At 40.0% G+C, this 13,316-nt stretch overlaps 1 protein-coding gene across 1 annotated transcript in view; it reads right to left on the bottom strand.

Moving 5' to 3' along the window:
• Positions 1-1,488: 1,488 nt before the first annotated feature.
• Positions 1,489-13,316, bottom strand: part of LOC120932515 (melanopsin-B-like) — a 78,811-nt gene continuing 66,983 nt past the window's right edge. The window contains exons 9-10 of the mRNA XM_040344965.1: positions 9,225-9,368; positions 1,489-3,002 (exon numbers count right to left, since the gene is read on the bottom strand). Coding sequence (XP_040200899.1) covers positions 2,589-3,002; positions 9,225-9,368 — 558 coding nt within the window. The 3' untranslated portion in view covers positions 1,489-2,588. The remainder of the gene's footprint in view (positions 3,003-9,224; positions 9,369-13,316) is intronic.

Genomic DNA, 13,316 nt, shown 5'->3' with positions numbered 1-13,316 from the left:
GGGAAAATGCCCCAAGAACAAGCAGGAACTGAAGACAGTTGCAGTAGAGGCCTGGCAGAGCATCACCAGGGATGAAACCCAGCATCTGGTGATGTCTATGAGTTACAGACTTCAGGCTGTAATTGACTGCAAAGGATTTGCAACCAAGTATTAAAAAGTGAAAGTTTGATTTATGATTGTTAATCTGTCCCATTACTTTTGGTCCCTTAAAAAGTGGGAGGCACATATACAAACTGTTGTAATTCCTACACCGTTCACCTGATCTGGATGTAAATACCCTCAAATTAAAGCTGAAAGTCTGCAGTTAAAGCACATCTTGTTTGTTTCATTTTAAATCCATTGTGGTGGTGTATAGAGCCAAAAATATTGGAATTGTATCAATGTCCCAATATTTATGGACCTGACTGTATAAAAAGTCGTAGATTTTTAAGTTCAGCTCATGATAAATAGGGGCAAACACAAACGTGTATAATTATAATTTTGCTCAGAATAAATATATATATATATATATTTACACAAACACACACACAGTACTGTATATGTTTTTTTATTGTGTCTGGAGTTGTGGTTTTTACTGCATTATTGGGGCAGTCAGTTGGCTTTTGGTCGCAAGTATATGGGATGGCAAAACCCACTTGAAGACAGTCAAGAAGGAGGTGGACTGCAGGTCAAATGTACTGGTCAATTAATTCTGTAAGATCTCAGAAGTGTTTTACACCAATGTCTAAATGATAACATAAGTCAAAAGCCAAATAACATAAGTCCTTAATTTGCATTTGCTTGCAGACCTTCTTTGAAATGTAATTTATTTCTAATGTGTGAACTTCTAGGCACCGATACGATTATTCAATAAGGCATTGCAAAAAGTGATTTTAATGTGCGAAGTGTGGTAAATCATAGCAGACAATTCTTCGGTATACTGAAGTCATATCAGTAAATTCTGATTCTGATTAATGATGATTCTGATTTCTGCACTATGATCTGGGATCTCTATTGGTACTGGTAACATCATCAGGAAGAACTTACAGGCCACGTATGCCTACAGTGAAACCCAGCAATGTGTACAATACAGTGCTGATACATGCTTTAACTTGGTTCTCTTTGACAACATTGTTCAAACAAAAGAATAATTAGAGAAGATACCATAAGCTTTACAAGGGTCTCATAGTTAAGGCCTTAAATTGAGTAATCATTTCTGCAATGAAAAACAAAGCCATATATCTGACAAAGGTATATCTGTAATTTAGAGGAGCTAAAGTGGAAAAATTGCAATAGCATTGTTATGGTTCATATGAAAGTTGCATGGGTCCTAATTTTAAGTAGTGACTTGACAGAGAAGCCTTCAGTAGAAAAAACCTTATTTAATCTCTGGGCTGCATAAAAGGGCTCAGACAGTCATTTTAGACATAGTGGGGGGAATTGACTAAAACTGAAGAGTGCAAAATCAAGTGCAGCTCTGCATTGAAACCAATGAGCTTCCAGGTTTTACTACCAAAGCTTAATTTAAAAAGCTGAGATTAGAAGCTGATTGGTTACCATGCACAGCTGCACCAGATTCCGAATGCTTCAGTTTGTGTACATTTTCCCCAGTTGGTCTTAACTAATGCTTTAAAGCCCAGAATCTGAGACCAAAGGTTGGAGAACTGCTACTTCATAAGGGCTTTATAGTTAGGCAGGTACAAAAATGACAAATACCCTTTAATTGCCCGTTGTTGCAGACATCATATCATATTAAATCTAATATACGTAGAATAGTAAGCAGGACACCCATCCATACCTTTTTTGTACTTCAGAGTGCCTCAAAAAAAAATCTGTAACCCAGGGTGGTTAATATGGAAAATGTGACTCCAGCTCCAGCTTCAGAACTGAAAGCCAATTATTTGCATAGTAAGTGCACTAGGTTCAGGAGGACAAATAAAGGTATGTACAGGCATCTATTGGTGACTGCTTTAAACATATTAGACTGGCTTTGTTGAAATACGCAACTGGTCTTATTTAAGTTTTATAAAATAGCATCCCAAATGTTATAAATAAAGTGTTATAAATGCTCTTTAGAATACATCTATCATTGTGTGTCCAAGCAAAAGCTAAACTTACAGGTGTATCAAATAATGTCTGTATCATCTTCATTCTCTAGAGTACAAAACCAGAAGTGAAATGGCATCTATGCAAAAATAAATTTGTTGCTACAATGTTTTTTTTCGTGGATGGAATATTTTCAACATTGTCATCAGTACTCTCTCTCTCCAGTTAGAAATGTTGGAGCTCTTTACACTTTCATTGGAGCTTTCCCTACTGTTATCGGATGGAAGGCTTAAAAACAAGCAGTGACGGTGTCAAAAGCACAGCTCTGCCAATATTGTTAATGTAGCTTTATCCCTTAGTGGTACTTTTACACAGTAAACATTTAAGTCCTATGGGACCTAATTATAAGGACTTGGGCTATCATTAGCCTTTTTAACGTGTCAGGACGTTTCTTTCTCCAATTCTTATCTTGGTATATTCTTTTCAATCATTTTATAATAAATAACACTGTGCTTTTGCTATTGCATATGAACTATTTATGGCAGTTGAAAATAGCATGTTCACTAAGACAAAAACTTCTCAACAACTTCATAAAGGTCTGCATTAGAAGAAAGTCCTTCAAAGTCCAATAAAGTAGTGTCAATATTAAAGTTGAAGAAGTCATCGTCATCTAAATCTTTTTCATACTTCTCATCTATTTCATTTTCTGATGGTTGATCTGGCCCCTCAGAAATACTGCTTTCTGATGTGGGAATTATGACAATACGTGGAATTGTGGCATGAATGATCCAATCCAATCCTCCATTAACATCAAGTCCATTTACTTTTTGGTTGTTTGTCATATGATTCTTGACAATTGATTCTAAACCAATGGGATAGGTAACTGCATTCAGTGAATTTGATAGAAGAAATTCCTTTGCATTTCCTTTCTCAGATTTTCTTGATGGGTTCTCCAATGAGCGTAATGCAGGCAAAACCTATTAAAATGAAAAATGACTAATCAACTATATGTATGTGTGTGTATATATATATATATATATATATATATATATATATATATATATATATATATATATATATACCGTATATACTCGAGTATAAGCCGACCCGAATATGAGCCGAGGCACATAATTTTACCACAAAAAATGGGAAAACGTATTGACTCTAGTATAAGCCTAGGGTGTCCATCTGCATGCCTCACTGTGTCCATGTGCATGCCTCACTGTGTCCATGCCTCACTGTGCCCATGCCTCACTGTGCCCATGCCTCACTGTGCCCATGCCTCACTGTGCCCATGCCTCACTGTGCCCATGACTAGACTGACGTTTAACATGGGAGTCTATGGAAGGGGTGCCCGGCTTTGAAAAATCGGTGCTCCCAGCCGTAAGTCCCCCAGACAACAAACTTTGCACACTTGTAGAGGAGAAATGGCGCTACATGTGTGCCAATTCCCGGGACCTACGACCGGCCGGTACCGGGTCCCCAAATTCACCGGAGAAATGACAGTTTAACGTGAGAGTCTATGAAAGGGGTGCCCGGCTTTGAAAAATCGGTACTCCCCGGACAACAAACTTTGCACACTTGTAGAGAAAGAGTGGGGCTACATGTGTGCCAAGTTTGGGGTCCAGGGGACCTACGGCCGGCCGGTACTGGATCCCCAAAGTCCGGGAGATCAGGCGCAAAAAGGTGACTGGAGTATAAGCCGAGAGGGGGCATTTTCAGCACAAAAAAATGTGCTGAAAAACTCGGCTTATACTCGAGTATATACGGTATGTAATTTTATATTTTAAAATGCATTTTTAAATCACAGAACATCAACAAACTGGGAAACAAATTTTATGAGATTCTCTGTAGTTTATGAGGTTATTATCAGTAGTTTAACCACCTCAATACCACCATACAGTGGGGATCGAAAGTTTGGGCCTCCCAGGTAAAAATTTGTATTAATGTGCATAACGAAGCCAAGGAAAGATGGAAAAATCTCCAAAAGGCATCAAATTACAGATAAGACATTCTTATAATATGTCAAAAGTGTGGGAGCTGCGGTGGCTCAACACGATTGGCACTGCGCTGACAAGCCATTCACCTCTGCAGCTAGGGGTTCGGATCCCGGTCTCGGCTACATGTGAATTGAGTTTGGTGGTCTCAGCCCGACTCCCGATGGGTGTGCTATGCGAGGTAAGCCTGCGCTTAGTATGCCCACCCCCCTCCCACAAAAACCACCACACTTACACGCACTCAAAATTGGGTTAACATGCAACCACTTTGACCATGCGGTCTCTAAAAAAAAAAGAAAGGCGAAGGACTAACGGGGCTGGTTGAGCGGGCAAATCCTCTCACTTCCTTATAGGGAGTCCCTCTGCCCTGTTGGGCTTCAAAGCAGAGCAGGTAGGGCGGGCTGTGTGGGAGGATCCCCTCACACACCCGCCATTGCCACCCGGGGCATGGAGAAAGGTGGCAGATTGCCTCTGGGGGAGGCCTGCCTACTCCCAACTCCTGCAGTCCGGCTCCTCTCTCGAGTACACGCACAAAATACACTTTAAAAAAAATAATAATAATATGTCAAAAAAAGTTAGATTTTATTTTCATCATTTACACTTTCAAAATTACAAAAAACAAAAAATGACGTCTGAAAAAGTTTGAGCACCCTGCAGAGTTAATATCTTGTACTGCCCCCTTTGGCAAATATCACAGCTTGTAAACGCTTTTTGTAGCCAGCCAAGAGTCTTTCAATTCTTGTTTGAGGTATCCTTGCCCATTCTTCCTTACAAAAGTCTTCCAGTTCTTTGAGATTTCTGTGCTGTCTGTCACGCACTGCTCTTTTAAGGTCTATCCATAGATTTTCAATTATGTTGAGGTCAGGAGATTGTGAAGGCCATGGCAAAACCTTCAGTTTACGCCTCTTGATGTAATCCCCCGTGGATTTTAAGGTGTGTTTAGGATCATTATCCATTTGTAGAAGCCATCCTCTCTTTAACTTCAGCTTTTTCACAGATGGCATCAAGTTACCATCCAAAATTTGCTGAAATTTTATTGAATCCATTTTTCCTTCTACTCGTGAAATGTTCCCTGTGCCACTGGCTGCAATACAACCCCAAAGCATGATTGATCCACCCCCATGCTTAACAGTTGTACAGAGGTTCTTTTCATTAAATTCTGTGCCCTTTCTTCTCCAAACGTACCTTTGCTCATTCCGGCCAAAAAGTTCTATTTTAACCTCATTGGTCCACAGAACAAAATGCATCAGGCTTGTCTATATGTTCATTTGCAAAGTTCAAACGCTGATTTTTGTGGTGAGGACGTAGAAGAGGTTTTCTTCTGATGACTCTTCCATGAAGACCATATTTGTACAAGTATCTCTTTATAGTGGAATAGTGTACCACAACTCCAGTGTCTGCCAGATCTTTCTGGAGGGATCGTGCAGTCAAACGTGGGTTTTGAATTGGTTTTCTCACAATTCTGCGAGCTGTTCTGTCTGATATTTTTCTTGGTCTTCCAGATCTTGCTTTAACTTCCACTGTTCCTGATGACTGCCATTTCTTAATTACATTCCGAACAGAGGATATTGACATCTGAAAATGCTTTGCTATCTTCTTATAGCCTTCTCCAGCTTTGTGAGCGTCAACTATTTTCAGTTTCAGTTTTCTAGACAACTGCTTAGAAGAACCCATGGCGCTGATTGTTGGGGCAAGGTCAGATAAGTCTGGGCATTTAAAACCTTTGAGATTGACATCACCTGGTCTTCCCAGATGATGATTGAGAACAATTCATGACACTGGCAGGTCTCAGCTTTGCAAAGGGGGCAGTGCATGCTATAAATTCTGCAGGGTGCCAAAACTTTTGCAGACACCATTTTTTTGTTTTCTGTAATTTTGAAAGTGTAAATGATTGAAATAAAATCTAACTTTTTTGACATATTATAAGAATGTCTAATCTGTAATTTGAGTTTTTTCCATCTTTCCTTGGCTTCGTTATGCACATTAATACAAATGTTTACCTGGGGTGCCCAAACTTTCGATCCCACTGTATATGTGTGTATATGTATATATATATATATATATATATATATATATATATATATATATATATATATATATATATATATATATATATATATATATATATATATTGTATATGAGGTGGTTATATCGGGTTAATGGCTGCTGCTGCAACACAACTTTACATTTATCAACATTAAACCTCATTTGCCACGTAGTTGCCCAATTAAACAGTGCATTGAGGTCAGATTGTAAATTGGAGACATCCTGTAAGGATGTTTTTCCACTGCTTAGCTTGGTGTCATCTGCAAAGAAAGACATTGTACTTTCAATCCCAGACCCTATATCATTTATAAAGATATTAAAAAGTAAGGGTCCCAACACTGAACCTTGGGGTACACCACTGATAACCTTAGACCATTCAGAGTAAGAATCATTAACCACTACTCTCTGAATTCAATTGTTTTGCCAGTTTTCTATCCATTTACAAATTGATCTTTCCAAGCCTGTAGACTTTACCTTACACATTAGTCGTGAGTGGGAATTGTGTCAAGCGCTTTTGCAAAATCCAAGTATACCACGTCCACAGCCACCCTTCTGTCAAAGGCTTTACTTCCCTTCTCATAAAAAGATTTGTTTGACAAATTCTGTCTTTCATGAATCCATGCTGTCTGTTGCTTAAAATATTTTTTCCCAGCAAGAATTAGTCTATGTGGTCTTTTATTACACTCTCCAGTATCTTCCCGACTATAGAAGTTAAACTAACAAGTCTATAGTTACTTGGTAAAGACTTTGATCCTTTTTTAAATATGGTCTCCACATTGGCCCTACGCCAATCTAGTGGTACCATTCCATTCATTAACCAGTCCCTAAAAATTCTAAATGTCTTTGAAATTACGGCACTCAGTTCTATTAGGATCAGTGGGTGAATGCCCTCTGGTCCAGGTGCTTTATCAACCTTTATGTTGTCTAAATATTTCTGGACTATATCGCTTTTTAACCATTGTGGATCATTTGGGTCTGTGTCAATACCATCCCCATTATGGACATGAACTCCCTCCATGCCTTCTCTTTGTACCCAGTCACCCACTCTAGATTATTTTGTGAAGGGCCTACATGCTCAGACCTGACCTTTTTTACTATTGATATATTTGAAGAATTTTTGGGGGTTTGTCATATCTTTTGTAATCCGGCGTTTGTTTGGAATTTTTGCACCCTTGATTTCCTTTTTACATATTCTGTTACATTCCTTGTAGCATTTAAATGATGATAGTGTTCCTATATTTTTATATTTTTTAAAAGTTATTTTCTTATTATCTATAGCCAATTTAACGTTGGCTATGAGCCACATAGGTTTTATTTTTAGCCTTTTAAACTTATTGCCCATGGGAATATACTTTGCAGTGAGTTTGCATACAGTCTTTTTGAAGAATTCCCATTTCTGTTCTGTGTCCATTGATGCCAATATTCTCTCCTGGTCTATGTTATGGAGAGCACCCCTCATCCTTGGAAAATGTACTCTCTTAAAGTTAAATGGTTTTGTTCCGTATGTGTTTGTTGCTTACAGCTAACATCAAATGGAATTATGTAATGGTCACTGCTACCCAGATGTTGTTTTATATGAATATTGGTAATGAGCTCTGCATGGTTTGAGATTACCAGGTCCAGCAGAGTGTCATTCTTAGTTGGGGCCCAATGAACTGGATCATAAAATTGTCTTGTAATAGGTTTACACATTTTTGCCCTTTAACCACTTCAGCTTCGGAAGAATTTACCCCCTTCCTGACCAGAGCACTTTTTGCGATTTGGCACTGCAACACTTTAACTGACAATTGCGCAGTTGTCTGACGTTGTACCCACACAAAATTGATGTCATTTTTTCCCCATAAATAGATCTTTCTTTTGGTGGTATTTGATCACCTCTGCGATTAAATTTTTTTGCACTATTAACAAAAGAGCGAGAATTTGGAAAAAAATATCAATATTTTTTACTTTTTGCTATAATAAATATCCCAGAAAAAAAATATATATGTTTTTCCTTAGTTTAAGTCGATATGTATTCTTCTACATATTTTTTGTAAAAAAAAAAATCGCAAAGGGCATATATTGATTGGTTTGCGCAAAAGTTATAGCGTCTACAAATAGGGGATAGTTTTATGGCATTTTTATTATTAATTATTTTTTTACTAGTAACAGCAGCGATCTGTGATTTTTAATGTGACTGCGACATTATGGCGGACACATCGAACACTTTTGACACTATTTTGGGACCATTGTCATTTAGACAGCGATAAGTGCTATAAAAATGCACTGATTACTGTGTAAATGACACTGGCAGGGAAGGGGTTAAACACTTGGGGCCCTGAATGGGTTAAGTGTGTCCTAGGGAGTGATTCTAATGGTGGTGGGATGGGCTACCAGTGACATGACAGAGATCACTGCTCCCGATTACAGGAAGCAGTAGATCCCTGCCATGTCACTAGGCAGAACAGGGAAATGCCTTCTTTACTTCGGCATCTCCCCGTTCTGCCTCTCAGTCTCACGATCGCGGGCTGCCGGCGAACATCAAGTTTGCGTGACCCACAGGCACACTCGTGCAGCATGCACCTGAAAGGCGGGACATACCTGTACACAAATTTGCCTGCCGGTGCCATTCTGCACACCTCCATCTTTGACAATGGTCTAGAAAAAAAAGTAGGCTTTAGGGATCTATAGAGCACACCAACTATTCCAGAGCTTCATTTTAATTTTAAGATTTTATCAGTATAAGCCCCCCCCCCCCAATGCATTTCATAGTGTTAAACTTCACTATGTTATTTTGTATAACACAGGTAAAACAATTATTAGGGGATGATTATTATTTTCTGTTTTTTCAAGATGCAGAATATTAAACTTGGAGAATGATGTCTACCTACAGTATATTTCAAATTCACCGAATTTACTAAATTTCCCTAGCTTGTTCATAATGCAGTTAGGCAACACTGTGAATTGTGAATGTTGCCAAGAACACATGGTCAGAATTTCTGTGTTGGTTAGCTCATCTCTTTAAACCAAATTGAAAGCTAATGATTTGTTAAAACAAGATGCAAACTATTTTTGTAAATATTAAGTTTTACATCAACAAATTACATTACGGTATTATGTATATTAATTTTACAATATTTGTTAACTGTAATATGGGCAAAAGTTTTGCTTTTTTACCTTCCCCTCTGGTAAAGCATTACAGCTCCAAGCCTTCAGTAGAATCTCTCCCTTCTGTTCCCGTTTTTGGTTCAGTGAAAAAGAATTGCTTCTTTGAAAGCATGCATTTTTGTAAATTGCTTCTTGTTCTATGTCACTGAGTATCTAAATGAAAAACAAATACTTTGGTCACAGATAATAAATAGTCCCATTTGGTCATATTAGGAGAGAATAACAAAAGTCTATTTTTTTGTAAAGGAAACATGTCTTTGAGTGCTTTATAAAATCTGCAGACAGTCCTGCCTGACCAATCTCAGTTGAAGTAATTGACTGGATGGCTCGATCTTCCTATATGTTTGATTTTAGTCCCCTGAGATCAGTCCAGGCTGTTTGCTAACATAATTGTCTGACATAGACAGGCATGATAATTCCATTAAGATACTAGAAAAGAATTGCTTGGCACTTGGGTGTTCTCATCTCATGTACAGTATGTAGGAACCTGTACATTTTTCTTTGCTGTTTCGCAACATTACCCTGTTTCCATGAATGTAAAAAGAAGTATGAATGTTGGTTCTATCAGTTTTACAAAGTAATATGTGATATAAACCATAATTATAAGCATTGTCAGTTTGTAACATTTAGTCGATTAATTAAACTATTTAATGAATATCTCTGCATAATTCACTTGCCAAATATGATTAAATACAACCTTTATTAAGAGGCAGTGACTCAGAAAGTATTTGAACCAGATATAGTCATAAACTAGCTTTTTCCAAAGGGATAAAGCAATGGCAGCTTATGTTTATTTTAGCATTGGTTTCTTTTGAAATAATACACCTGATTTCTGTTAAAGTGCTGTTAGGCACTGACTGTCAGGATTGTGGAATGTGAATGTGTGTCATATGTTTTCACCTACACATGGTAAGGTGTTCAGGAGTTGATGGCTGATATGAAGAAACCAAACTTGTTTTCTCAGAATATTATTAATTTCTGTCTGGTTCCTGGAGCCCAGATGCTTTGAAGAGCTTTGGGTGGGCATAAGCCTCCAGTCCTAGGTCCACATCTAAACTAAAAGGTAGCTTTGATGTGATTTTATGTACATTAAATTATACAAAAATATATCACATAGGATTTTTTAATAAAAATGAATGTGATGTACATAGGGGGATTTCATTTAAATTAACATTATCTTCCTTAACCACTTAAGCCATGGACCAAAATGCAGCTAAAGGACCAGGCCCCTTTTTGAAAATCGGGACTGCGTCGCTTTAACTGACAATTGCGCAGTTGTGCGACGTGGCTCCCAAACAAAATTGGCGTCCTTTTTTTTCCCCACAAATAGAGCTTGCTTTTGGTGGTATTTGATCACCTCTGCGGTTTTTATTTTTTGCGCTATAAACAAAAATAGAGCGACAATTTTGAAAAAAATTCAATATTTTTTAATTTTTGCTATAATAATTATCCCCCAAAAATATATATAAAAAAAAATAGTTTTCCTCAGTTTAGGCCAATACGTATTCTTCTACCTATTTTTGTTAAAAGAAAATCGCAGTAAGCGTTAATCGATTGGTTTGCACAAAATTTATAGCGTTTACAAAATAGGGGATAGTTTTATTGCATTTTTATTAATAATTTTTTTTTTGCAGTTTGGGAGTTAACCACAGGGGGCGCTGATGGGGTTATGTGTGACCTGAAGTGTGTTTACAACTGTAAGGGGGTGTGGCTGTTGGTGTGAAGTCATCGATTGTGTCCCCCTATAAAAGGGATGACACGATCGATGCTGCCGCCACAGTGAAGAACGGGGAAGCCGTGTTTACACACGGCTCTCCCCGTTCTTCAGCTCCGGGGACCGTTTGCGGTACTCCAGCGGCGATCGGGTCCGCGAGTCCCGCGGTCCCGGTCACAGAGCTTCGGACCGGGACGCGGGAGTGCACCGCGGGCGCGAGTCCGCGACTGGGTACTAGTACAGGATGTACCTGTACGTGGATGTGCCCAGCCGTGCCATTCTGCCGACGTATATTTGCAGGAGGCAGTCCTTAAGCAGTTAAAGTGGATGTCCGCTGAAAAAAAATAATATTAAAAGCCAGCAGCTACAAATACTGCAGCTGCTCACTTTTAATATTAGGACACTTACCTGTCCTGGAGTCCAGCGCCGTCCGCAGCAGAGGACGAGCGATTGCTCGTCACTCTGCTGCCCCCCCGCCATCCTCGGTGAGGGAACCAGGAAGTGAAGTGCTCCGGCTTCACTGCCCGGTTCCCTACAACGCATGCGCGAGTCCGATTGGCTCCCGCTGTGTACTGGGAGCCAGGTGTTCCCAGAACACAACGGGGGGGAGGTGACGTCATGCCCGCAGTCTGCCCAAGACTGTGTGGCCGGAAGTGGGTACAAATACCACACCGGAGGGGGGGAGGGTTCAGCGGGAGTTCCACTTTAGGGTGGAGCTCCGCTTTAAGACCTTCCACCACACCAGAGGTGGGGTAGTAACCATCCCACTAGCCTTCCACAGTGCTCCCCCCCCGCTAGGTGAAGAGATAGGAGTAGGAAGGAGAGAGAGAGATGGACACATGGAAAAGAAGAAAAATGAAAGAAGGGGAGAGAGGAGGGTAGAGAGGTTGGTGGGGAGGATGAGAGAGAGGGGCTGAGAGAGACACCTCAGTGTCCACACTCACCTCACCCCCCAGCCCCCACACTCACCCCAGTGCCCACAGTCATCTCATACACCCCCAGTGCCCACACTCACATATCTCCAGAGGACAGGAGATCACCCCAGCCTGGGATGCCTGGTGTCTGGGCTATGTTCCCCCCAGCCCTGACTCTCCTGCACTCTCTTCCAGGGATGGATTGGAAAGCCCCCTGTAAGGAATCCTTTCCTCCTGCATCCCCCTGCTTTCTCCCTCTTTACAGCCGTAGCCACAGGTTAGGAAATAGGATATGGCTGTGGAAGAGGGGGGAAGGAGGAGCCGTGGCCGTGCCCAATCTCAGTGCCAGGCAGGGACAGTGTGGGGAAGGAGGGCAGGGTCACAGGTTGCTGCTGTCAGGTCTGGCGCGGAGCAGTGGAGTCAGCATCAACATTTTTTTAGGAATGTTGCAGGGATGGCAATGCTGCTCCAGGCAAATGCCTTGTTTGCCTCGTGTTAGATACACCCTGATAATGCACATAATAATACAAAGTTCAAGCCAAAAAAAGAATTTTAGATTTTGTATAATATTGCCAAAGAAACAAGGGGTAAAGAAAATATTGAACAACATGTAATCAAACTAAAGACAATACTGCATTAAAAAAATGCTCACCTTTGTGCAAACCTCAAATTATAAAATGAAAAGAGAAAAATAAAAGGACATAAGACAAAAATATTTGGTAGCACATAAAACAAGGTATGAAGAAATTATTCATTTTTGATTATGCAGAAGAAATACAAATCGAAGTATTAACAGCACACATTTTTTCTGAAACATGTAAAAAATTAGAAAAAGTATGGGAAAAAGTAGAAAAAATATATATTCTTATGCATACTAAAGTATAACAATATTATTACTTTTGTCCCCTATCCTCCTCCTGAATACGATTTTTATTTTATTTTTTACAGTAACACTAGCAGTGCTCGAGTCCTGCGGGAACGCGTGGGAACTGTGTCCCTGCACTTTTTCCAAAGCAGGAACGCCATTCCCGCTGCAGGACTCGAGCCGCCCAGACTTCACTAACGATGCCTGCGGCGATGCCGCAATGTCTCCTTGGAGCTTTTGTCATTGTTCCCAGGAGACATTGCGGAGGCCTGCCGCAAATTATCGTGAGATTTAGAAAGAACTTGCTTAATGTTCTTTCTAAATCCCACGATAACTTGCGGAAGGCCTCCGCAATGATTCCTGGGAACAATGACAAAAGCTCCCAGGAGACATTGCGGAAGTGACGAAATACCCGCACACACTTCCCGGGTGGGCGATGAATCCACATATAAAGTAAGCGGCCAGTAACAACAAAGGATTACTATGGGAAACGTCGTCTTTCATTTTTCACACAGAGGAGGGAGGCTGACACAGAAGAGGGGGTGACACAGAGAAGTGGGGCTGACACAGAGGAGAGGGGTTACACAGAGGAGGGAGTGACACAGAGG

The sequence above is a fragment of the Rana temporaria genome, chromosome 1 (assembly GCF_905171775.1).
Source record: "Rana temporaria chromosome 1, aRanTem1.1, whole genome shotgun sequence".
Lineage (NCBI taxonomy): Eukaryota > Metazoa > Chordata > Amphibia > Anura > Ranidae > Rana > Rana temporaria.
Note: the sequence above shows the minus strand (reverse complement) of the source record. Positions and strands in the feature narration are given on the sequence as shown.